Below are 24,704 nucleotides of genomic sequence, written 5' to 3'. Positions count from 1 at the left end.
TCAAACTATGGTAATGCAAACAAATAAAGTGATGATCAACATCAATATAAAAATTCAAGATTTAAATAAAAACAGTGTAAGGAACTGTGCAAAAATACAAATATCGCAGATAGATGCCGACTTTTACTCAAAATTTCAATTGTGCTGTATTTGCCATTCTCAAAGAGAATGTTACACCCCTGCACCACAGTGAGGTTACAGCATGCACAGGGGATAGACGGAGACAGCCAGAGAGATGGGGAGGAATGTTGCTGCCATCATATAGGCTACGAAATAGCAAGGAATGTTTTTATATTCACAGGACAGTACATACCATAACTTATGATGTATACATTGTGAACTGCTTGGAATGGTTAAATAAAATAAAATAAATAAATAAAAAACCCACACCCAAAGTTCATTGTGAGAGATTGATCTTGCACCCATCCACTAAGCTACAAGGTGCACAAAATCCCTTGATGCTGACTGAAAGAAGAGTCGAGTTCAAGGGGAGCAATGTTTAGTTCTCCTTAGCATGTGAATGTATATGGTATCAAATGGTAATATTTTAAATGTTCCCCATAATCTAAGTTAGGGAAGCAATTAATCACTGTTCAGTTTGTTTCATGGCGAGGTCTGCTTTGTGCCAGTCAGTGAGCCCATTGGGCTATTTCTCGTTCCAGCCAGTGCACCACAACCGGTATATCAAAGGCTGTGGTATGTGCTATCCTGTCTGTGGACTAGTGCATATAAAAGATCCCTTGCCACTAATGGGAAAATGTAGCAGGTTTCCTCTCTAAAACTATATGTCAAAAGTACCAAATGTTTGACATCCAATAGCCAATAATTAATAAATCAATCTAGTGGTGTCAGTAAACAAAACAAATTTAACATTCTTCTCTAACTCAGCAAAGTGCAGTGGTGTTACCTATAACTACTATCAGAATAATAACTCTTGATCTACATTGGAGGGATGGGTTTTTTCTTCAAATAAACCAATATAAGAAAAACCCAGTATACAAGTATTTATATTGTAAACTTTTATTATCTGATTATTACAAATGAAAAACAATATCACTCAATAACTATTATGATGTTTTGTGAGCAACTGGTAGTAAAATTACATGACTTCGGTTTCTACAATGAAAAGTAAGTAACAATAATTGCACTTGTATGTCACAATATGATATTGTGTAATGTCTACAATAACAAAAATAACATTCAAGTCGAGATCACACACGCGCACGCGCATGCCCACACACACTTGCAATCCTTGCTTACAAAACATTACTCTAATCTTTAATGAGGTCACACGCATGCCCACACACACTTGCAATCCTTGCTTACAAAACATTACTCTAATCTTTAATGAGGTCACACGCATGCAGGGCTAGAAGTAAATGTGTCACAAGGAAAAGGTACTTGTATCACATTTATTTATGTTTATCGTTTTATACAGTATGTAAAATCATCTTGTGAAGAGGCCTACTCCATTCGCCAATTCACTTCATGTTGAATATCATTTACCCCCCCCCAACATTTTATTTGTTTTCTTAAACCTGTTTGCGAGATCATTAATTATTTTTGATAACACATACTAATAACACGTATACATGTGATAACAATTTAAAGTCATATGATTGGCTGCTCCTAGGTGATGACCAGGTTGCCACTGCCATACCATCCAAGGAAAAAAAGTACAATCGAAACTGATTATAACTTAACCTGAAAAGGTATCAAGCACTAGGGCTGTAAATAGGTTTTAGTTGGAAAACCTGTTTTTTTTCTAGGGATATATAAGAAAAAGAATTCTACATTCATGTCCATTAGATACCATTTATCTTACAACTTGTTTAAAAACATATCCAACTCGCTTTTGCTCATTAGATATATTTTAAAACAACTCATAAGATAAATGGTATCTAATGACCACTCATGTAGTATTCTCTACTAACCTTGTTAAAGCCTGTAACTTAAAGAAGTAAAATAACTGAGAGACATGATATCTAGAAATATGCAGTGGTTTTGGCTAAATAATTATGTCTATGAAGGCAACCCCATAAAGCAGTATTAGCCATTTTATTGAGCTGTACTGCTATCTGTGTTAAACATAATCTATGGAAGAAAGTGTTTATATGGAGATTCGGACGTTGTGGTTATTGGGTAGAAAGCCATGTAAAGCAGTCATCAGGAGAAACCCTAATGAAGATCACATACATATACTTCACAAATCACTGGTGTTATTTTGAGATTGTTCACTTGTGGTGTACACACAACTTGGTGGGTTGTAAGACATCTCGGTGCAATGGTGTCAATTCTTCCCATTTAGAATGTTAAATGCTGACTTTTTATCACAAAATGCTTTTTTATTAATTGAACTTCAACCAATTTTTTACTTCCATTTGATTGTCTGAAAAAGAAGAAAAAACATTTTACTATTAAGTAACAACACTGCATATTAAAAGACAAAATAAAAAAGATAAACTAACAACTGTTGAATAAAAAAATAAAAAAAGCAAAAGTAAGGTATGTGTCAATAGTGTGATGTTTGCCTCTCTCATTAACCTGTTAACAACGACATGCTCTGCATTCAGCTGGCATGAGCATTGTTGTGTTACGATACACTTGCTGGCCTGGTTTTGGCACTTGTGTTAAATGAATGATGAGGTGAAAGCCAGTCAAATAGCTGTTGAATATGTTGGCCTTCTCAGAATCAAAAAACTATCCCAGGGGGGAGAGAGCAGGTGAGATGCACTCGTAATAACACACTTAAACACATTAATTTGAAATGAAAGATATATTCGTGACACCTGGCTTCAAACTTGTTTAGGGTGGGATCTAGATCAGTCGGCAGAATGATCCCCTGAGGTGCATGGGTATAAGGAATGAACCCCCTTGGAGGACCCATTCTCTGACTGTTTCCTTTCCATTCCAACCAGTGCCTTAAGACTGGTATACTAATGGCCATGGCTGTGGTGTGTCTTGTCTGTGATAAAGTGCATACAAAACATCCCTTGCTACTAATGGAAAAATGTTAGTATTACCAAATGTTTGACATCCAACTAATCAAGGCGCTCTAGTGGTGTCATTAAACAAAACTTAGCTTTTAATGAAACTTGTTAATTGCAGTGTTAGAATTACTATTAAAGGGACATTCCTGAGTTTGCTGCAATTTGTAAGATGTTATCGACTAACAGTTTTTAACGATTGTAATTACATATCAAATACATTTTTCTGCATAAAATATTAGTGGCTGTATATTAAACGTGTTTCTGATCGTTCTTATATTGGTACTAGGTTAAATTTCATTTTTATTTCCTAAAAAAATATTTTTTCGTACATACGAAATTATTTAAAGACAAAATCCAGTTTGCGCTTACAAATATTAAGACGACCAGAAACACATTGAATATACAGACACTGATATTCTCAACAAGAAAATATATTTAATATGTAAGTTTAATCCTAGAAATATTTTATTAGTCGGAAACATCTTACAATGCAGCAAACTCGGGAATGTCCCTTTAATTTATTTTTTTAGATACTCACTGAACTTCTGAGAACGTCATTTGCATAAATGCTTTCTTCAGATCTCGATGGTAGTTTGGAAGCATAAGCTTCAAGTTCACTTCGATCTTTTAAGGCAACATAAGTCTGTAATAAATAATACTCAATTTTATAACAATTCTGTATAACATTAAAAATATTATAACTACTTCACTTAATATTAAATAATAATTTTAACAGTATTTGTAATGATACCAAAATCAATTGAATATCGTACCAAAAATTACCTTCTAACAAATATAGTTGAATAACAAGATTTAAGTTTGTTCAGAATGTACTCAAATGATCAATAACCAACCTCAATAATTCCTTTAGGACAGTTGACTTTCTTGGCCACTGCAAGTCTTCTCTCAGAATCATCAATTAAAGCTATATATGAAGCTAACACCTGAAATAAAAACATATTAGACAATTATCAAATGCATAATAAATGTTTGATGCTAATTACAAAAGTATTGGTTATTTTAGAGAGAAAAGACTGCAGTGTTCCACTCATAATGCTACTGTATATAACACCAGTTAGAATAGTCTGTCTTCATGATTAACTTTCATACACAATATGCAGTGGGCCACAGTTTAAATGGATTTACAGATTTCCAAAATATGCCACACACCCTGCCCATCAGTGATCATCAGATTATACCTCAGAAATTGTGTTTTGTGTTTTACATAATTAATACAGGACATTTTATATTATTCTTAACCACTAGCTTTGTAAACATATAAGAATCACTCCTTACATATTTGAACAACCCTACAAATGACCGTAAAAAGAAATATAGTTATAATTTAATTATTGTCATAACTGCTTATATATTTATTTTTCAGTACTGTCACTTACTGAATGGGGTGCGCTGACTTTATGCAGTATTTCACAAACTTTGTCAAAACCTATGACAGCTTTCATCTTTGTCCCACCAAACCAGCCCTAAACAATCATAAAACAAACATAGATAAAATTTTCAAACATCAATTTCTATGAAAAAAGATAGGAAAGAAATATTTGTTCAATGATACCTCAGCACATTTTAAAACAAAAGCTATTTGCTGTCTAATATGATTATTTTGGCACTTGGTTGAGAGAAAAAGGAAACCTACTTCTGACATATAGACTAGTCCTACATGGCAAGGGATCTTTTATATGCACTTCCCATAGGACAGTACACACAACAGACTATTATGTATCAATTGTTGGGATGGGGGGGGGGGGGGGGACGACCAAAGTCCTTAAAGGGTAATTGATCCTGTGACCCATTGCACTTCAGAAGAGTGCTTTGTCCTCGAGCTACATCCTGCCTCATGACGACAAGGAGAAGGCCTAGTAAGTTGTATAACTTGTGCCTAATCCATGTGTTCTTTTAAAAAGAAATAAAATATGTTTCAATCAAATCAACCTCATGATGAAAGAACACTATTGAAAAATGTACAGAAAGTAATCTAACTTTGATACACAGACATTGCAATGAGCTAATTGAAATAAAACAAAAATATATTAAAGCCGCACACCCTAGTTCCATCCAGCAAAAATAAATTATAATTTGGTTAATCTACAAACCTGTAACACACTTAGATCACGTTTTTATCAAATGGAGTGAAAAAGCAGGTTTTATATCGATAAATACCATGGGAATCCCCATGTCCCAATTACTTGAAATAATTTTGAAAGTTAGTATTCTGATGTCACCAATAGATGTCGTTCGAAGCACAACAATGCCTACGTCACGACAATTCCAAAAAGCACTTCAGGTGAATGGAAATGTGTATTCTAAATAATAAAATGTAAGTAAAGTGCAATTTTATTTGTGAAAAATGGGGTTTAATAGCGAAAAACAACACCGTAATGGTTAACAAATAGCCGTAACTAGGGTGTGTCCCTTTAATCATTTTTTACCTATTTATTCTGCTTAAAATATCAATTTAAATTTTTCAAGGTTTGTTATTCATAAAATGTGAACCTAAATGTTGTGTTAAAAGGTCACTTAGTAGACCTTTCACCTTCAATCTTTAAAGATTTTTACCTTAGCTGTGAGCAAAGTTTTGATGTCATCCCACTTGCGAAGACGCCCTCTTGCAGCAATTACAATCCACAGATACTGTCTCTCCGACAACTGAAAAATAATAATAGATCATAGCAGAAAATAAAATATCACTTCCTTCTATATAAATTAAAAAAGAAGAAGAAAAAAAAGAAGAAGAAAGCATTTTAGAGAAGGAAATAATCCAAATGTCTTGACTAAGCACAAAGATCTTCTCAAACATTTTCTCTAACTGAGCAAGATGATATATCCACAAAATATATACAATGGGGCATTGTGAGAGAGAAATTTAGCTATTACTTTTAATTGTGGTGAAAACTTCGCTAAATTTAATTTTTAAAACAGTTACAAACTCTTTAATATGTCTATCAAGATACAAATTACAATTTTTTATTTGGAAAACCAATCTGAATGTAATTTGATATGATCAATAATTATAAATGAAGAGTAATGAGATATTTCTACCTGTATATGTGAAGAATTGAAAACATAAATAATTGTTTTATTTCCAAAGCAGAATTAAAATAATTATAATTAATATAGATCAGTTACCTGATGTGCTCTTTGAAGGGCAAGTGGACTTGATAGTGAGTTCTGCAAACAACACATAATAATGTTAATGTCTCTTATTACAGAGATAATGACAAAAATAGCATTGTGATCTACAAAAATGAAATAAACATAAGCACTTGAAATCCAATGATGGGTCCAAGTCCATGACCCATTATTCTAAGCTAACTAAGTGCTAAATTCCCTCGATATTTCACATTACTGATTCTGACTACCAAAAATCCTTGATATCTCAAGCCAGAAAATGAGGAAACAAGAGTTGACTATAAACTAAAATCCAGAACAAATTAAGGAATTTAAATGGAGGGGATTCCTTGATCCAATAACACCCACCGAGTTGGTGCAAGGCTCTTTCAGACTCCCCTTGTGAAAAATCTTCCACATACGTCTACTTACACGTTCAATCAAAACGATACCAGTGCTGGTTACACACATGAGCAGAATCATGGCATAAATAAATAAATAAAATTCCCATGTAATTTCAAAAAAGGGGACCTGTCATCTGGAATAAACTCTCATATCTCCCCCTCCTAGATTCACCTCTGATATTCAAGACAAACTATTTATTAAATTAAATGTGCATAATTAATTACTATTATTTTATAATGTAATTGTTGTCTGATCCCAAAACATATGAATAAAAGCAAACTGCCCAATAGTTGTACTTACCTCTCCTAACTCATAATGGTAGAGACAACAGTAGTACAGTGTGGTGATCACAGACATGTTTATTAACGATGACTTCCTCGGAATGTCTTTGAAAATTTGTGTTCTACCCTCAGCCTCCAATCTGGCATCTTCCTTCTACAAGGGAATCACAATGATTTGTAAGACGAATCACAATGATTTGGAAGCTGAACATAGTCGGTTATTAAAAAAATTATATATTTATTATTCCAATGTTGGTTCTATATGATTTGTTGTTGCACCTTTGTGATACATGAATATTTGCTTCTTTCTTTTAATGAGGGATGGGGATAATAAATAAAAAAAGATCCTTTACCAATAATACACTTGCAAGATTTGAAATGGTTTCAATTAATTTAACTTGTCAGCCAAATCTGATTAAGTGACCACCTCTAAGTAAGCAGCCACCTGTCAAAAGAGACTACCTCTTTATTCTTCCAAATCATCTAATATAGAACAAAGTGATCTATAGTGTGCAACAACCTGTCTAAAAAGGCTGTATATATCAGGGGGGAACACAACTTAGCCTTGTTGTTAAGAGACTACCTCTTTATTCTTCCAAATCATCTAATATAGAACAAAGTGATCTATATTGTGCAACAATCTGTCTAAAAAGGCTGTATATATCAGGGGAGAACACAACGTAGCCCTGTTGTTAAGAGACTACTTCTTTATTCTTCCAAATCATCTAATATAGAACAAAGTGATCTATATTGTGCAACAACCTGTCTAAAAAGGCTGTATATATCAGGGGGGAACACAACGTAGCCCTATTGTTAAGAGACTACCTCTTTATTCTTCCAAATCATCTAATATAGAACAAAGTGATCTATATTGTGCAACAACCTGTTTAAAAAGGCTGTATATATCAGGGGAGAACACAACGTAGCCCTGTTGTTAAGAGACTACCTCTTTATTCTTCCAAATCATCTAATATAGAACAAAGTGATCTATATTGTGCAACAATCTGTCTAAAAAGGCTGTATATATCAGGGGAGAACACAACGTAGCCCTGTTGTTAAGAGACTACCTCTTTATTCTTCCAAATCATCTAATATAGAACAAAGTGATCTATATTGTGCAACAACCTGTCTAAAAAGGCTGTATATATCAGGGGAGAACACAACGTAGCCCTGTTGTTAAGAGACTACCTCTTTATTCTTCCAAATCATCTAATATAGAACAAAGTGATCTATATTGTGCAACAACCTGTCTAAAAAGGCTGTATATATCAGGGGGGAACACAACGAAGCCCTGTTGTTAAGAGACTACCTCTTTATTTTTCCAAATCATCTAATATAGAACAAAGTGATCTATATTGTGCAACAACCTGTCTAAAAAGGCTGTATATATCAGGGGGGAACACAACGTAGGCCCTGTTGTTAAGAGACTACCTCTTTATTCTTCCAAATCATCTAATATAGAACAAAGTGATCTATATTGTGCAACAACCTGTCTAAAAAGGCTGTATATATCAGGGGGGAACACAACGAAGCCCTGTTGTTAAGAGACTACCTCTTTATTCTTCCAAATCATCTAATATAGAACAAAGTGATCTATATTGTGCAACAACCTGTCTAAAAAGGCTGTATATATCAGGGGGGAACACAACGTAGGCCCTGTTGTTAAGAGACTACCTCTTTATTCTTCCAAATCATCTAATATAGAACAAAGTGATCTATATTGTGCAACAACCTGTCTAAAAAGGCTGTATATATCAGGGGGGAACACAACGAAGCCCTGTTGTTAAGAGACTACCTCTTTATTCTTCCAAATCATCTAATATAGAACAAAGTGATCTATATTGTGCAACAACCTGTCTAAAAAGGCTGTATATATCAGGGGGGAACACAACGTAGGCCCTGTTGTTAAGAGACTACCTCTTTATTCTTCCAAATCATCTAATATAGAACAAAGTGATCTATATTGTGCAACAACCTGTCTAAAAAGGCTGTATATATCAGGGGGGAACACAACGTAGGCCCTGTTGTTAAGAGACTACCTCTTTATTCTTCCAAATCATCTAATATAGAACAAAGTGATCTATATTGTGCAACAACCCGTCTAAAAAGGCTGTATATATCAGGGGGGAACACACCGTATCCCTGTTGTTAAGAGACTACCTCTTTATTCTTCCAAATCATCTAATATAGAACAAAGTGATCTATATTGTGCAACAACCTGTCTAAAAAGGCTGTATATATCAGGGGAGAACACAACGTATCCCTGTTGTTTAAGAGACTACCTCTTTATTCTTCCAAATCATCTAATATAGAACAAAGTGATCTATATTGAGCAACAACCTGTCTAAAAAGGCTGTATATATCAGGGGAGAACACAACATAGCCCTGTTGTTAAGTACTCGCCTGATGAGTGATCAGTCTGGGATCGTCCCCATTGGTGGATCCATTGGGCTATTTCTCATTCAAGCCAGAGCACCACTTGTGTATCAAAGGCCATGGCATGTGCTATCCTGTCTGTGGGATGGAGCATATAAAAGATCTCTTGCTACTAATGGAAAAAAGTAGCAGGTTTCCTCTCTAAGATTATGTGAAATGTTTGACATCCCATAGCCGATGTTTAATAACATAATGTGCTCTAGTGGTGTTGTTAAACAAAACAAACATAAGTTTGAATATATCAATAGATCATAAAATAATAATCAATGAAAGATACTTCTCTAAGAAGTATACAACGCATCGTTTAGTGAAAATACTGATGATAATGATGACAGTTCTAAAAAACGTACCTCAATCGGAGCCTGTCTTTCCAGGAGATCAATGTGCTGCTGAACTAGACTTGCTTCATGAGATAACGATGAGTCTAGACTGAAATGAGCTCTGGAGAAAAACAAATATTAAAATATTTTGTTAAATTTTGAAATTCAAACATGTTTATTTCACATATACAAATATAAATGTATTTTAAAGTTATAAGCTTGGCTCACCACATGTGAAATAGCGCCCTGCTTCTCATTGTTAAAAAGTAGAATGAGTATTGTGTGTGACATAGACAGTGAGTACAGCCAAATTATATTTAAAAAAATTAACAACAGCAAAAATAATGCTATCTATTCTAAATGGCCAAATAATAAAATTATAACAAAGACTGCAGTTTTAACTTGCACACAAAGACTACCTGCTGATAAAGATCGGCGTTTGCAGCTCATCTGGTAACTTTTACTATAATTAACAAATTATATTTTCTGACCAATTTTGAACAATAACACACAATATTTGTTTTTACCTGTAACAGCTTTTTAAAGCCGATAGTTTTAATGTGGGATCTTTGCTTGCTGATGCAGTTTTGTAAGTCAGCATCTATAAAAAAGAAAAAGAAGAAGAAGAAAAAAAAAGAGTAGAAGATTTAATTCCATGTAATTGTTTTTATTACTTATGCATATGGCAGTAATCTAACAAAGTGGAATCTTGGTTAACATTTAAATTAAAAAAACATAACTGAGGTTAAAATAGGGGCCTAGCTTCCATATACGCAGGTACGCAGCTGCGTACCACCTGAAATTACAAATATTTTTATTTATTTCAAATATATGATGTAAATGCGTGTATGCTCTATGCCAATAGCGTTTTATTCCATGGCCGAAAAAGTCTGCATACCACCTGAAAATCCCAAGCTAGGCCCGTTAAAATATCCTAAGAGAATATCTGAATACTGAATGAAACAGAGAAGGCATGATAACAGAATACATCAAATGGTTTTAACTACTTACATTTGAACAAATACAAAAATACATTATTTAAGCCAAACTGCCCACATACATGTATTTTACACTTTAAAAATAGTTCTAAAAATATTTACTTTAAAAAAAGGATTCATTATCATTTCCTTGAGATACAATTTTACATATTACTTACAGCTGCTTCTTCTGTTCTACCCAGAAGCCTAAACAAAGATAAAATGTGTAAAGTAAAACAATAAATATTCACATTTGAAAATCTCATAACCAATTACCATATTAAAAGTTCTAGTCCTAGTATATGATTGTAACTAAAACTAAAGTAACAAAAGATTATTCCCAAACACCATGGTTTTCCAATAATATGCATATTAAATGAATTGTTCACTATTTAAATAAAACAAACAAAAATCTCCAAGGAACCTAAGAAATCAAAAGTTTACAAAGAAACCTGTCTTTGAAATATATAATATTCAATATATTTTATCCGAAATTGATAACATTTTTGTCTTTTCAAAAACCATTTACTTTATAAAATATGATGGTTAATAATACACGCATTTGAAAAAATTCAGTCATATGCCAACAATACATTTACATAATGCAATTGTTTTCAATTCTCTTTGTACTCCCAACACATTTAATTATTACAAAATGACATATAATATTTAACATGGTGTCATAAAACAGGTCACCAATTTGAGAAATGTTAATTGATTTCAACTGGACATCAAAGAGATATCCCTGACACCCTGTAGGTAACTTACCCTAAAACATTAGAGAGTTCTACGTAGTCATAGTGATTCCTGAGATAGGTTATATAATGGTTAACAGCAGCAGATCTGCGCGTCAACTCTAAATTAAATATGGAAGACTTCACTGTATGCTTCAGAAATAAAGTTGCCTGCAAAAGAAAATAAATTATATCTACAGATAACTAGTTCTCATATGTTGTCAGATGTCCAACCACATATTTTCTAAGCACTAATAAACTGATTAAAATATCTTATAATATCTGATTGTTTGGTGCAAAATAATATAGCAATATTTAATTTAGAAATATTCCAGTATTACTTAAAATGGAAGAAAGATAACATTATTAAGAATGAATTAAAAAAAAAAAATGTTTGAAAGAGAATAAAATATTTCATACAATATTTTAATAAACCAATAAAATTAAACTTTTTATCGAATCATTAAAGATACATATTTCTACAAGGTTTGAACTCGTTTGTGTTAAAGTTATCTTGCCTAAAATACAAAACATCCAAATATCACCAGCTCAAGAGAAAGCTTTAAATTACATATATACTTGAGTTTGATAACTAATTTAAATAATAATTCCAAAAGTTCTGAACAATTTTACATTCCCAAAATAAATGTACTGTAGATTCTTTTCCTTCATGACAAAAAGTACACGCTTCACTGTCAAATAGTTTTAATTTATATGCAAAACTATTAGTAGTTAATATTCTTTGAAGTATCCTATATTGGAACCATCTAAGTTATATTTCTTGCGTGATTACAAATGGTTTCAAATAGATAGTGTGCAAATTAAGGTCTGAAATACCTGTAATATAAATAATGTTGTTTACTATTATGAAAGGACCAAATATCTTATGGGAAAAAACTTAAATGAACCAAACTTACTGCTATTATGGCATTTCCATCGTGCAACTCGATGGCTTTGTCCAAAAGAGCTACCTTGTCTTCTCTTGACCGGTACATTTCAAAGGAATATGCCTATAGTAATAAAAATAGAAAATGAAAAACGTAACTTAATTCAAATCATTAAACATGCAGTTTAACCTGTTATAAGGGGCATGTATAATATCCTACTGTCTATTAGAGCTGGGCGGTATACCATATATACCGTTTGGTATCAGTATCATGTCAATACTGATTTACCATACCAAACAAATTTCAAAATACAAAAATTTCAGTATTAAAAAATGTTATCCACCATTTAGTAAAACATTAACCATATATATTACGGAAGCAAAATAGCTGAAAAGAAGAGAGAGATGAGGGCCTTGTGTATGGAATTTAATTTTATTTAGATGAAATTAGCGGGTGAGACTTAACTTGAGCATGCATTTAAAGCCGAGTATACAGAAAATATCACTTGATATTGGTATCAGTATTATATCACCCCAAAAATACTGATATCAAACCTGAAATTTCAATACTGCCAGACCAGTAAAATGATTAATCTTGGCAATTATATGTTTTTGTATTTAATTTTATATAGTAATTAATATAACATATCTTGTAAGATTTTTCCTAATAATTACCAACAACAAGAGTTGATGTGAAACTTTACATCATATATCAGGCCCTAATCTAGCTGGCGAAATGGAGTTTTTTTCTTAAAAAATCCTCTCACCTAGTTATTAGCAGTAGGGACGAGTCAAAGTTGTTATAATATAATATTTTGGACCTAATCTGATTTCAAAAAGAAAGTCAAACAGATGTCAAGACACCATGGGCCGATTTCATATGTCTGGGTTATCATATGTCTGGGTTATCATATGTCTGGGTTATCATATGTCTGGGTTATCATATGTCTGGGTTATCGGTGGGTTTTGGAAACATATGGGTTAAACCTAGGTTAAACCCTGGGTCATGTTTACTGTGCATTTCACATGTCTGGTTTTCAATAACCCTAGTTTAACACTGGGTTACAATTGTATTGCTTTGTTAAACCTGCCATTGAGGTGGTTTTTCGCTGGGTTTGCTCAAAGTAACTTTTCTTCATGGATAATTTAAGCAGCAAAATCGTGTTTTACATCAGTATCCCAGAGCCATGAAATGTGAACATACTGGATAAAGGGGGGGGGGGGGTTCAGGTTTGACCCCCTTTTATATAAGATGCCATTTTGCATTTTTTTTGTTAGCATGACTGTATAATTAGACCCATCCTTTCACACAACAAAGCGCCTGAGATATATAGCGGATCATAAATGAGATACCAGTTATTATCAAATTTATGGCCTAAGTGAAATAATACTTGATGAGGGACATAAATTTGCTAATAACTGGTATCTTGTTTATTATTTTATTTATTACCCCAGCTATTGTTTTCTCTAAACGCCTTTATTTTAGACGCACATGCATGTGCATGTATAGAAACGATGTAAACCACTTTCTTACATACCCTTTGGTGAGAACATCATACGTTATTTTTTTTATAACACATGGTTGTTTACACATGTATGTGTGTTGACAATTTCATGATATACAACTGGTTGCTCCTAGGTGATACCAGGTCACCAGTGCCATACATCCAATGAAAAACAACATGGTGGAAATCGATTACACTGTGGCGTATAGTGACAATCATGTGTATGTGACGCGTAAGTTAGCTACAAGTGCAACGGCTGTAAATAACTTTTAGTCGAAAAAGATGTTTAAATTTCCTTAAAAGTTGGTTTTTGAGGATAAGTAAGAAATAGAATCCGTTAGATACCATTTATCTCATAACTCGTTGTTTAAAAATGTATCAAACTCCCTTTCATCGTTAGATACATTTTAAAACAACTTGTGAGATAAATGGTATCAAATGGCCAGTCATGTATTATTCTCTATTTACACATTGAGTATTGCTGTAACTTCAAAAACAAAGTTATCCTTATTCTTCTAAAAATACATATAATGAATTGCATTAAAATGACATTTTGTTATAAATTTAACACTAAACACAGTTGTGAACGCAAATTCTTTAAACGTTTATCACATGCTTTCGTGTTTGCTTTGTCTTAGTAATGGGAAAAAAAGGTGAGATAGGCCTACAAATTTGACAAAAAGTTTTCTCGGTGCCCTCAGGCATACGGGTCCCATATTTCAAATTATTATTATTATTTAAAAAGTGTGGTTTTTTGGGGGGGGGGGGGGGGGGGGGGGGGGCTGTTTTTTGTCCGAATGAAAGGGAAATACCCGATTTTTGGTAACGACATTTATTGATATTTGCATTATTACCAACAGCTATGTAGGGTTCTGTACGCATTTTATATATTTTACATGGATTATAAGTAATATTGTGAGTAAAATTATGGAAATACATAGTGAAACGTTTTCAGGCCAGCTCATTTTCCCAAATATGTCCATCATTTTTGACAGAATGTGAAGGTTTGCTCCACATTTGGGGGGGGGGGGGGGGTGGGGGGGGGGGAGGTGAGCAGGTAGCTAATCCTCCATCTCGAATGCGAATGCTAATAATATACCGGTAACGAGTTTCAACTACAAAGTGATGAAGTGTAAGCTATTCCTCGCTTATGTCCCTTTCCAAATCTGCGGGTAACCCATGTAAAAAGCGTGGTTTTGTAAACACGGGTAAAACACACACATGTGAAATGCACCACGGGTGTATGTCTTGGTCAGGTTTTTCAGCGTTTTACGTAAACTAGTGTTAAACCTAGGTTTTGATATAACCCGGTGTTTTGAAACCCAGACATGAAATCGGCCTCATCTGTTTAGAGTCATAGCTCACTTGTCACCTTATTGGTCTGTGTTTTTACTTTGGAACCAAGCTGTACATCAATGCATGTTGCGCAGTTTTCATCGACCAGTTAAGCGTTGTTAATTCTTGGCCACATTCAATTATTATTAATTACTTAATAATATTGTGTTTTATTACTGGAAGTAATAGTATTTTATATAAAAAAATTATGATTTGAACAGTGTATAATTCAGAGTTTTTCCAAACGAATGTGGAACATGACTTAACATTAGAATATATGTTCACATTTTATCAAACTTCTTCCCTTTCTGCTGGGAAGGAAGAAGTCACTTCTCCTACTTTTTTAATTCTAGATTAGGGCCTATATATAAATAAAATTAAAATTGAATTAAATCTAAAATTATAATGCTGAGAGAAAGAATAGTACTCGATTACCTCCCCTTTGATCATTCTTTGTAAAGTGTCTTCAACTGGAAGTTTTTCTCTGTGACCTCGTTTGAAGCTCTTAAATTAACAAACATTTTACCTTGGTTATATATTCACCACTGTAATGACAGTGAAAAAATCAATGTAAAGCAGATTAATCATACATACTAAATATATTTAAAGAGAAACAGATTTCTGACTTTGTGAAAATATTACTATAAATGTATTCCATATAAGTTTATAACCTGCTCCTATTTTTTTGAATTAAAAAAGTGTTTTTTTCAGTTTTATTTTTCTGTCTTGAATCATTTGAAGCAAAAAAAATTTTTTATTTTAATATTTTATAAAATACTACCATGTAAATGATTTGATATTTTAATATTTTATAGAATGCTACAATGTAACTGATTTCATCTTACCTGAACTGTCCGGCGAAGATACTGTATTTCATTCTGCATTTTGTCAATATCTCTTTGGGAGACTGTCTTTTCAGAAAACGGTCCTATAGCTATGAATACAAACAAAGATAAATTGTAATCAACACATGAAAATCTCATTCACTTGCATACTTATAATACAACATATACATACACCGGATTCCCTTAGTTACTGCATTTAATAACCTGTGTTGCTCTTGCCTTCTACTCATGGAATTATTAGGTTATTTGTTCTGTTTCAGCTAGTCACCAAGATATTGCATTAAAAAGATGATCTTGTTCAAGCCAGTGTACAATGAATGGTATAACAAATGTATGTGCTATCCTGATTGAGATGTGCATATAATATAGTGGGTTTCCTCTCTAAGACATGTCAAAATGACCAAATATATGACTGCCAATAACCAATGATCAATAAATCAATGTGCTCTAGTGGTGTTGTTAAACAAAACAAAAAGATAATCATTTGCTTTACAGCAGCAGGTATTTGTAATAATATTCTAAACCGTATGTTTGACAGCAAGTGATTAAACAATGTGTTGAGGAATCGTTATCCAAACAATCCTTTCCGTTCCTTTGCTTGTACCTTCTTCAATGCTGGGCTCACTGCTTCCTTTATATAGTGACATTTTCTCAGATCCAATATCTCCCAAGCCTTTACTGCTTCCTACAAATTAAAAAAAATGTAGAAAAAACCCCAGTAGATGTGGGTAAAAATAACCATACATATAAATGTTTATACATTGTCAATATAGTACATTAATTATCAATTCCAGTTTTCCAATAAACAATTAAAAATTAATGCATGAAAGGCTAAATTATAATTAAACCAGCAGTCCAATATGTCTTGCCTGACATGTTATGTTTGCCATGTGTTCTTCAGGGCTAGTTCTGGGCAATCAGAAAATCTCTAGTTATTTTTCAACAAAAGATCAGACATTTTTTTCGCCAAATTAAAATAAAATTCACCAACTGTTCTTAAAATTTGCAATTGGCGAATTTGGCGAGGGACAGAGCTAGCCCTGGTTCTTGGTGTTTGACATGTATGCATCGATCGTATTCATTTACACATGGTTTAGTGCATCTAAAATGTATACTTTCTTAGAAACAGAGGTAAATGCAAAAAGCTATTAGAAACATACTTATCTGCCCTTAATTTGCATCGCACTAAGCGGCCCCAATTAGCCACTAAATTATTTCCGGCGTGTTACGCTCCAGTCGCTTGCAACAAAGGCCCTTTGTTACTACTGAATTGTGGGGTAGTTGTCGACTTGTTCTTTTATTTTTTGACGTTAATAAAGTTTTTTATTACTATTATTGTTTGTCAGAGATTGTGTGCAATCTCCTTCTTTTACAGAAAAGAAAACGTACAATATGTTTTGTGCTCAACAAAAATACTTACGAACACGTCTTGGGGGGGGGGGGGGGGGGGGGGGGGAGAGGGGACCAAGAAAAATGGCTCACTGATGATTGACTCTTTAAAACGGCACCTTAATAAAGTTTTGATATTTGCAAGTGATATGCATGTGTTTGTGTATATATCACTGTGTACGAATGGAAGTGTACATTAATTTGACTAAATGACTAGCTGCAATTTTCTGTACTGCTAGCTGCATTATTAACTACGACCTATGCAGTAGTTAATAATGAAACTAATGCTACAGAAATTCACTTCCTTGCCTAAAGATAAGGTTTTTACTGTCTGACTCGCAAACAAATCAGAACATCGAGTCCAGTGTCATTGTCAGATGGACATAGTGTAACGGACACAATTTCACGTGTAATTTAATAGTTATACATTGACTATCTACCTGCATTTATTAATATTATGCACAACCATTAAGCATTCCATGGTATATATATACATATATATATATATATTCACTGGCGTAGGAAGCAGAGGGCAAGTGTCCCCCACTTTTCAGATATTTTGCTTTATAATAGTGTAAAAGTGTGTAAATATAAAAGTGTGGCCCCCTCCCCACACTTTTTGGCACCTTCCTGCGCCACTAATCTCTCTGCCACTGGTATATGTACATAGATAAAACGTTTTTTTTTTAAATGTGCGTGTTAGTCTGGATTATGTTTTTGGTTGTGTGTGTGTACTGGTGTGTGGGCTTGTTTTGTTAATTGTAGGCTATTGTTTATTTGGGGGCAGATGTGTTGTTGTTACTGGGGTTTTCTTTTATTCTTTTTTTTTTTGGGGGGGGGGGGGGGTATTTTTAAAATATTAGGTTTTTATTATGCCTGCTACTTACACTTATAATCATGTATAGAACAATGTCTCCATTTTAACATTTAACCTTAAATAATCGGCATGCAAGACTAACATAAATATGTTTACACAGATACTTTGATGTAAACAAAACAAGTACTGTTACTATAGGTAGATGTTTTAGGTTAAACTATATATTTAGCTGTTATTACAGCACAATTTACACTTTATAATGCAATGTATACAGGCCTAATCAATTTACAGCAAACAAAATATTTAGTCAAACAGGCGCATGTGCAGGAAATTGTGTAGAGGAAGTCTAGACTGGCTAGTGGTGTTGTTAGGAGAGGGGTTAGATCATGCGTTCTCAGAAATACACTGAAAAAAACACAACTCAAACAAACATAATATAGCACGTGGGGAAGAGGACTGTTCTGATCGGAATATTACATATAGCCCGTCCCATCCTACAAAAATTTTGTTTTGTTGTTTTTGTAAATAATTTAAGTTTACGTTAAACCAAACTAAAATAAAATAAAATAAAAGTTTTTTGGAAGTAACAAAAATATACCATTTTTGTGTGCAATTTAGAAAACAAGCGGCTCAGAAATAAATAACTTGTAAATTCCATAGTATGAAAAAATGTTTTCCCCGTGGAATGCACTATAAACATGTTTCTCAGTGGCGGATCCAGGGGGGTGAATAGGGTGGCTAGCCACCCCGTCCTTTCCTTTGCAATTTTGTTTTATGTTCATTCCAAACATATACTGTTACTTCAAAGTTTTGTTCAGGAAGAAAGACATGTTTTATTTAACGACACACTCAACACATTTTATTTACGGTTATATGGCATCAGACATATGGTTAAGGACCACACAGATATTGAAAGAGGAAACCCACTGCTGCCACTTCATGGGCTACTCTTTCCGATTAACAGCAAGAGATCTTTTATATGCACCATCCCACAGACAGGGTAGTACATACCACAGCCTTTGATATACCAGTCAATTTTATGAGTATATTTCATGACAAATTCATTATAATAAGCTAAATCAAGAATTAGTATGTTCATCAAGTATTTATTTTGTTGCATATCATGGAGTTAACGCAATCTTAAAGTTTTCTGAAAATTTTCAAGAAAAATGTGTCAAACTGCTGACAGTATTTTTTTGTTCAGCTTTAACCATGCTCACTTCATATGAGCTGCAGACAAAGCAATAAAAAGACATTACTTCTTAAGCTGTATCTAGTGACATAAAGAAAGCAACGAAACATTCCATAAATTAACTGCAGTCAGTAAATAAAAGAGAATGAGTCATTCTGAGATCTTGTTCCACTCTTACCTAGTTTGCCTAAACTTTGAGATCGACTGTGATTCATAAAATCAGATGATTGATAACCTGAAGCGGAATGTGCTCGGGATGCAGGGGAGGTGAAGGGAACAGCAAGGTCGGAGAGGTCAGGAGGGAAATTTTTCTGTGCAGTCGCCTTGGAATCTGTAATAAAAGATGTTACTATTTTAAAAACGTTCAGTATTGGTAGTGTATGAAGTCACAGATATTCAGCTGTATCTTCCCAACATGTGGCTTAAAAGATCATGAAAACATGCAAAATACAAACAACACCGAAATGCGAACAGTTATTTTGTTTCTGCATTAGAAGCCGATAATAGTAACAGTGAATGAATATGATATATTTTTGCAAATTACTATTTAATTACAATATTTTTGTTAAGAGTTTAAGGTGAAACTTTAAGGATTTTTCTTTTTTTTAGTCAAATTTTTCCAAAATTTTACTTTTACAAACAAGTCATATACACTGTGTTATGTACACTGCAACATAATACAAGTAGCACATTTGAAATGTTAATATTTTGAAAAATATTTTTTCAACTGATTGATTATAAACACTACTAGATGTCACATCCGGGCATGAACAGTAGTTTTGCAGCTGATGAAATGGAAACCATTAATAATCATCTCAAACATTTCAAAACTGTATGTTTTAAATATGGGAAATGTTATTTGTTTTGTTTCAAACATTTTATTGTTATATTCAAAGTTGAAATATTTTGTTCAAATTTACGATTACCATTGGGTTTTAACAAGGTTACTGTTTACTTGGTGTTAACAAAAATATCATTTATTTTCTGACGGTTTCATGAACATTTTAAGCTAAATAATGCACTTTATTACTTTTTTGACAGTATATAGGTTTACATACTGTGTATTTACATTATGGTTTTATAGCTAAAACCCAGGTTTTGTTTGGTATTGTCCATAACCAAATATTATTGACTTTACTATTTCAGATTGAGTGTAAATCAGTATAACTATATTGTGCCTTAAAATAACCCTATTACAAATAGTTGGAAATGGAACTATAATTTTAAGATATCTCAGCACAACTGGCAGTTTTATTTTATCTCTTACATTCATATTTATTAGTCATGTGATGCTAAATGCATACATGTACATGGTTCTTTAACAGTCAGCTAAATCTTAGATAAAATAAATATTATGTTTACAATTGTTCATGAATCAGGCATCCTAAAAAATAAATACAGTAAAGTACACTTATAATGAATATACTTAGAATGAACAACTGCATAGAACTGATCGTAAAGTCCCGTTTTATCTCCCTATATATTAATAACCAACTTATGCCAATGTGTACAACAAACCACTGCTATAACGAACTAACTATCATGGTCCCTTCCACAATATTAGTTTGATGAAGGGCATTTATGTCTTGTTATATATAAGATTGTAGTATCCGTAACCTTAACGTGAAAAAGAAAGACGCTATAGTCATAAGCATAAACTTGGAATTATAATTCCCACTGGTACATTTTTCAATAGTTAAATGGGCATACTTTTATTGAAATAAACTTTAGTTAGATCTACCATGAACTGTTAATAAAAACAATAATGAAGTGTACAAGATTTTATGGATATGGCATACCATAATAGTAAATTTATGGCAAAGATAAAAATATATAAGTTTTACAACAATAATTACCCCATTAATTCATTGGAATACATTAAAAGAAGTAAATAAACATTAATTTGTTTTTGTATTTTTTTAATATTTTGTCATGGTGTTATAGTACCAGTGTAGTGTCTGTAACCATCCTTTGTTGGCAGATGAAAAAAAGAAGAAGTCATAACTTGTTTATCAGTGATATTTTGTGAAAAAAAAATTGGAATTACAAACTTTAAACATTATACATTGATGATCAGAAAAAGATAACTTTTGAATACCACAATTAAACTTTATTTTTAGACCCATGTGAAAGTGAATGTTGCACTTTATTATTTTGTTTAAAATGTACATGTATTTTATCTATGCACAAAAGATACGTACTGTATTTGACAACTGGACTATCGTCCCAGTTAACAAGCTCCAGATCGTCATCATCATCCTCACCAACCGGACTTGCCAAAATGTTACGTTTCGCGTCTTCAAAACTAACCTAGAAATATTTTTTTTAACAAATCATTAAAAATAAGACTTAAACCCAAACATTTATCATATACAGTTAGATGAAAGACAATGTTTGTTATCTCAATGTTCAAGGGATCAAGCCAACAAGCTTGAGATATGATCGATTTGAGACATGCTAGCCAAAGTTATGCAGGATATCCTGAGGTCATGAGATAACACATCAAGATAATGACTTTAGCATGTATTATAAATTATTTTTATGTACATGTATGCTGAACCAAAAAAGAAACATCACATCTAAATGAGGTTTAGGGGGTGGGATTTAGCTCAGTCGGTTGAGTACTTGCCTGAGGTGCTTGCGTTGCAGGATCAAACCCACCTCGGTAAATTCACTGAACTTATTAGGTTTTTCTCATTCTATCCATTGCACCAAGGTGCACAACTGGACAAAGGCAGCTTTCCTGTCTGTGCTGGATTAGGAAAAATGTAGTGGGTTTCCTATGAAGACTATGTGTCAGAAATACCAAATGATGATTAATCAATGTGCTCCAGTGGTGTCGTTAAACAAAACAAACTTTAAATGAAGTTTCAATATGTTCATTTTCAAATGTTCGAATATGTGATTTGAAACGTGGTTTCTGGTGAATATTTCCTCATACTGACGAGGACACAGCCATTACAGGTAACAGTTGGGATTATGCAAGTCAATACTTGTTGCCTCATCATTAAGAAATAAACTGATACCTATAAATGGTCACAACTGATGTTGACATATATCAAGATGGTTAAAACAACAAGACATAAAAATCATGCTGAATTCTTAACAAACTAATCTTACATCATCATCAAAAATGTTGCGTTGTGCTCCTTTCTTTACAGATGATGTGGCCCAGTATTCTTCACTGTCATCAAAACTCTGAAATAAAAAACAAACATTTGTATACAATGATGTTAATGTAAACAATAGTTAGTGGTAGCATTCTTTATGGATATGAATGACAAATATATATATATATGTATACGCTACACGAAGAAACCCAACACCCCTATATGAAACAAACCTGCTCTGTACTTTCTTGTGGTAAAAGTGTGTACCTTCATGTAGCGTTGGTACTGGTTAACAACATGTAAGTTTAATGTCATTACTGGACTCGCGAATAATCAAACTACAGCTCTGTGAAATCAGATTTAGGAAAAATTTGTATTTTAGACACAGTAGCTTGCAACCATTTGGCTGTCAACTATTGCCAAAGCATTACATAGATTTTCCTCTAGTCTTACGAGGGTGTTCACTTTAAGATTGCTTGATCGCCCATGGCGAGTCAAAATAGCATCGGGCAGGTCAAAACCTTATCACCTGTAGCCAGGCGACCGAAGATTTCCGCATATTGTATTATGTATCAAAATACAAATAACTAATGTTTGTAAGAGATCGGAAAATTATTTTTTAGTTATTGTTTTCAACTGGTTTCCTATTAGTATCTGCGCAACCAAACGCATATAGGACATTATAGTGACCACTTCCCCAGTCTATTGAACTGTCTAAAACCATTGTCCGGTTTTGATTATGTATTCGGAAAAAAAAAGAAAAAAGAAAGAAATGTTTTATTTAACGACGCACTCAACACATTTTATTTACGGTTATATGGCGTCAGACATATGGTTACGGACCACACAGATTTTGAGAGGAAACCCGCTGTCGCCACTACATGGGCTACTCTTTCGATTAGCAGTAAGGGATCTTTTATTTGCGCTTCCCACAGGCAGGATAGCACAAACAATGGCCTTTGTTGAACCAGTTATGGATCACTGGTCGGTGCAAGTGGTTTACACCTACCCATTGAGCCTTGCGGAGCACTCACCAAGTACCTACCAGCCTGTAGACCGATGGCCTAACCACTACGCCACCGAGGCCGGTCTATGTATTCAGAAAACCTCGACTACGTAAATGTATTCGTAGGTTCAATTGGAACACCTCAGCCATGTCCATCTTTACTTCCATTTAGTTACAATCAGAACAACTTGTCATATTCCGCTACACTATGTTTCACAGAAATATTTTGTTTACGAACCTGAGGTTTTCCGAAGTTACATTGTGTTTGAACGTTTTCGTTTCTTACTGAATATACCAAGTCTACTATACCAAACACCCAATCGTCACTGTGAACGATGTCAATATAGATTGCTGGCAGCTTAGTATTTTTTTAATTCCTCGTCATATGGCCATAAAAGCACCTTATTCATTCCAAGACCGAGCCTTGGTAAAACATTCCAGATGTTTGTGTGGGTCCCATGACAACATAATAATTATAATTTAATTACAACAGTTTGTAATAAAACTAAAACATGTTTTATGTTGTTATTATTGTTTGTATATGATAGCATGTTTTTAAAGTGCAATTTAAGTAAGTTCTTTTTTTCGGTCACGGGCTATTCAAAAGTAGTCAAAGTGTTGCTGTGAGTGGCCCGATTGGCCAGTCAAAACAAATCCCAAGTGCATACCCTGGCCACCCACCTGCTACCGATTTGATCGGGCTGCTGGTGCTCCCTTGCACCTGCCAGTGCAGGTGGTCCCTCCTCTCCCCTCCCCCCACCTTTCCTGTCATGGATGGAGAAGCCGGCCAAGGCCGGCTCTTGCGCCCACAACAGGCGTGCGCTACAACAGCTTGTTCTGAATGTGCACGTAAAACCCTATGACATACCCTGGCATTACCCAACATATCAATATCAATAAGAGGAAGGGCTGGAGGTGACTGGAACTAGATCTAGGAGTTGCTTGGAAGTATCGCATGCTCCATTTGTGTTAAATTTATAAACAAATTGTCAGTACTTTCCCTAATGACATGCTGACACATATCTTGCTCTCTTAATCCTAAGTCCTTATTGTCTAGTAATTATTCTGTTTTTCATAGCCGGGGGCATTGGAACCCATAGCCTTCAGGTAGCAATCTGCAATCATAGCAGCAATGGGACTGTCATCAATTCAAGATTTCCGATCGTTCCAACATTCAGTATATTCAAAGTTAAGTTTACGACTAGTGATAGTACTAGCATGCATGCTGGAACGTTCGTAAGTATTTTAAATACGTGTTGATCGTGTGTAATAATATTTATATTTTTTTTACTGAAAAGATTCCATTTGCAAAAAATATGGGTGTACCTTCCTGGATGCTTCCATTTTAGG

General features: G+C 33.7%; 1 protein-coding gene across 1 annotated transcript; it reads right to left on the bottom strand.

Annotated features, from left to right (window-relative positions):
- Positions 1-1,004: 1,004 nt before the first annotated feature.
- On the bottom strand, positions 1,005-24,704 carry LOC121371533 (spermatogenesis-defective protein 39 homolog). The gene is made up of 19 exons (XM_041497496.1): positions 24,681-24,704; positions 22,359-22,436; positions 21,440-21,548; positions 19,417-19,569; positions 16,445-16,525; positions 15,841-15,929; positions 15,431-15,499; positions 12,187-12,279; positions 11,304-11,440; positions 10,715-10,742; positions 10,086-10,159; positions 9,589-9,679; positions 6,822-6,956; positions 6,135-6,176; positions 5,565-5,654; positions 4,388-4,474; positions 3,845-3,934; positions 3,529-3,633; positions 1,005-2,389 (listed from the first exon to the last, which is right to left on the bottom strand). The coding sequence occupies exons 1-19, from the start codon at positions 24,696-24,698 to the stop codon at positions 2,372-2,374; spliced, it is 1,587 nt and encodes a 528-aa protein (XP_041353430.1). The 5' UTR covers positions 24,699-24,704; the 3' UTR covers positions 1,005-2,371.

The sequence above is a fragment of the Gigantopelta aegis genome, chromosome 4, assembly GCF_016097555.1.
Source record: "Gigantopelta aegis isolate Gae_Host chromosome 4, Gae_host_genome, whole genome shotgun sequence".
Classification (NCBI taxonomy): Eukaryota; Metazoa; Mollusca; class Gastropoda; order Neomphalida; family Peltospiridae; genus Gigantopelta; species Gigantopelta aegis.
Note: the sequence above shows the minus strand (reverse complement) of the source record. Positions and strands in the feature narration are given on the sequence as shown.

Bases quoted from the DNA above. Each gene is read 5' to 3' on its own strand.
- LOC121371533 (XM_041497496.1), bottom strand. The intron at 21,549-22,358 runs GTAAGATTAGTT...AAATATTTCTAG, and splicing joins GCAACATTTTTGATGATGAT to GTTAGTTTTGAAGACGCGAA. The intron at 3,935-4,387 runs GTAAGTGACAGT...TTTTTATTTCAG, and splicing joins AAGTCAGCGCACCCCATTCA to GTGTTAGCTTCATATATAGC.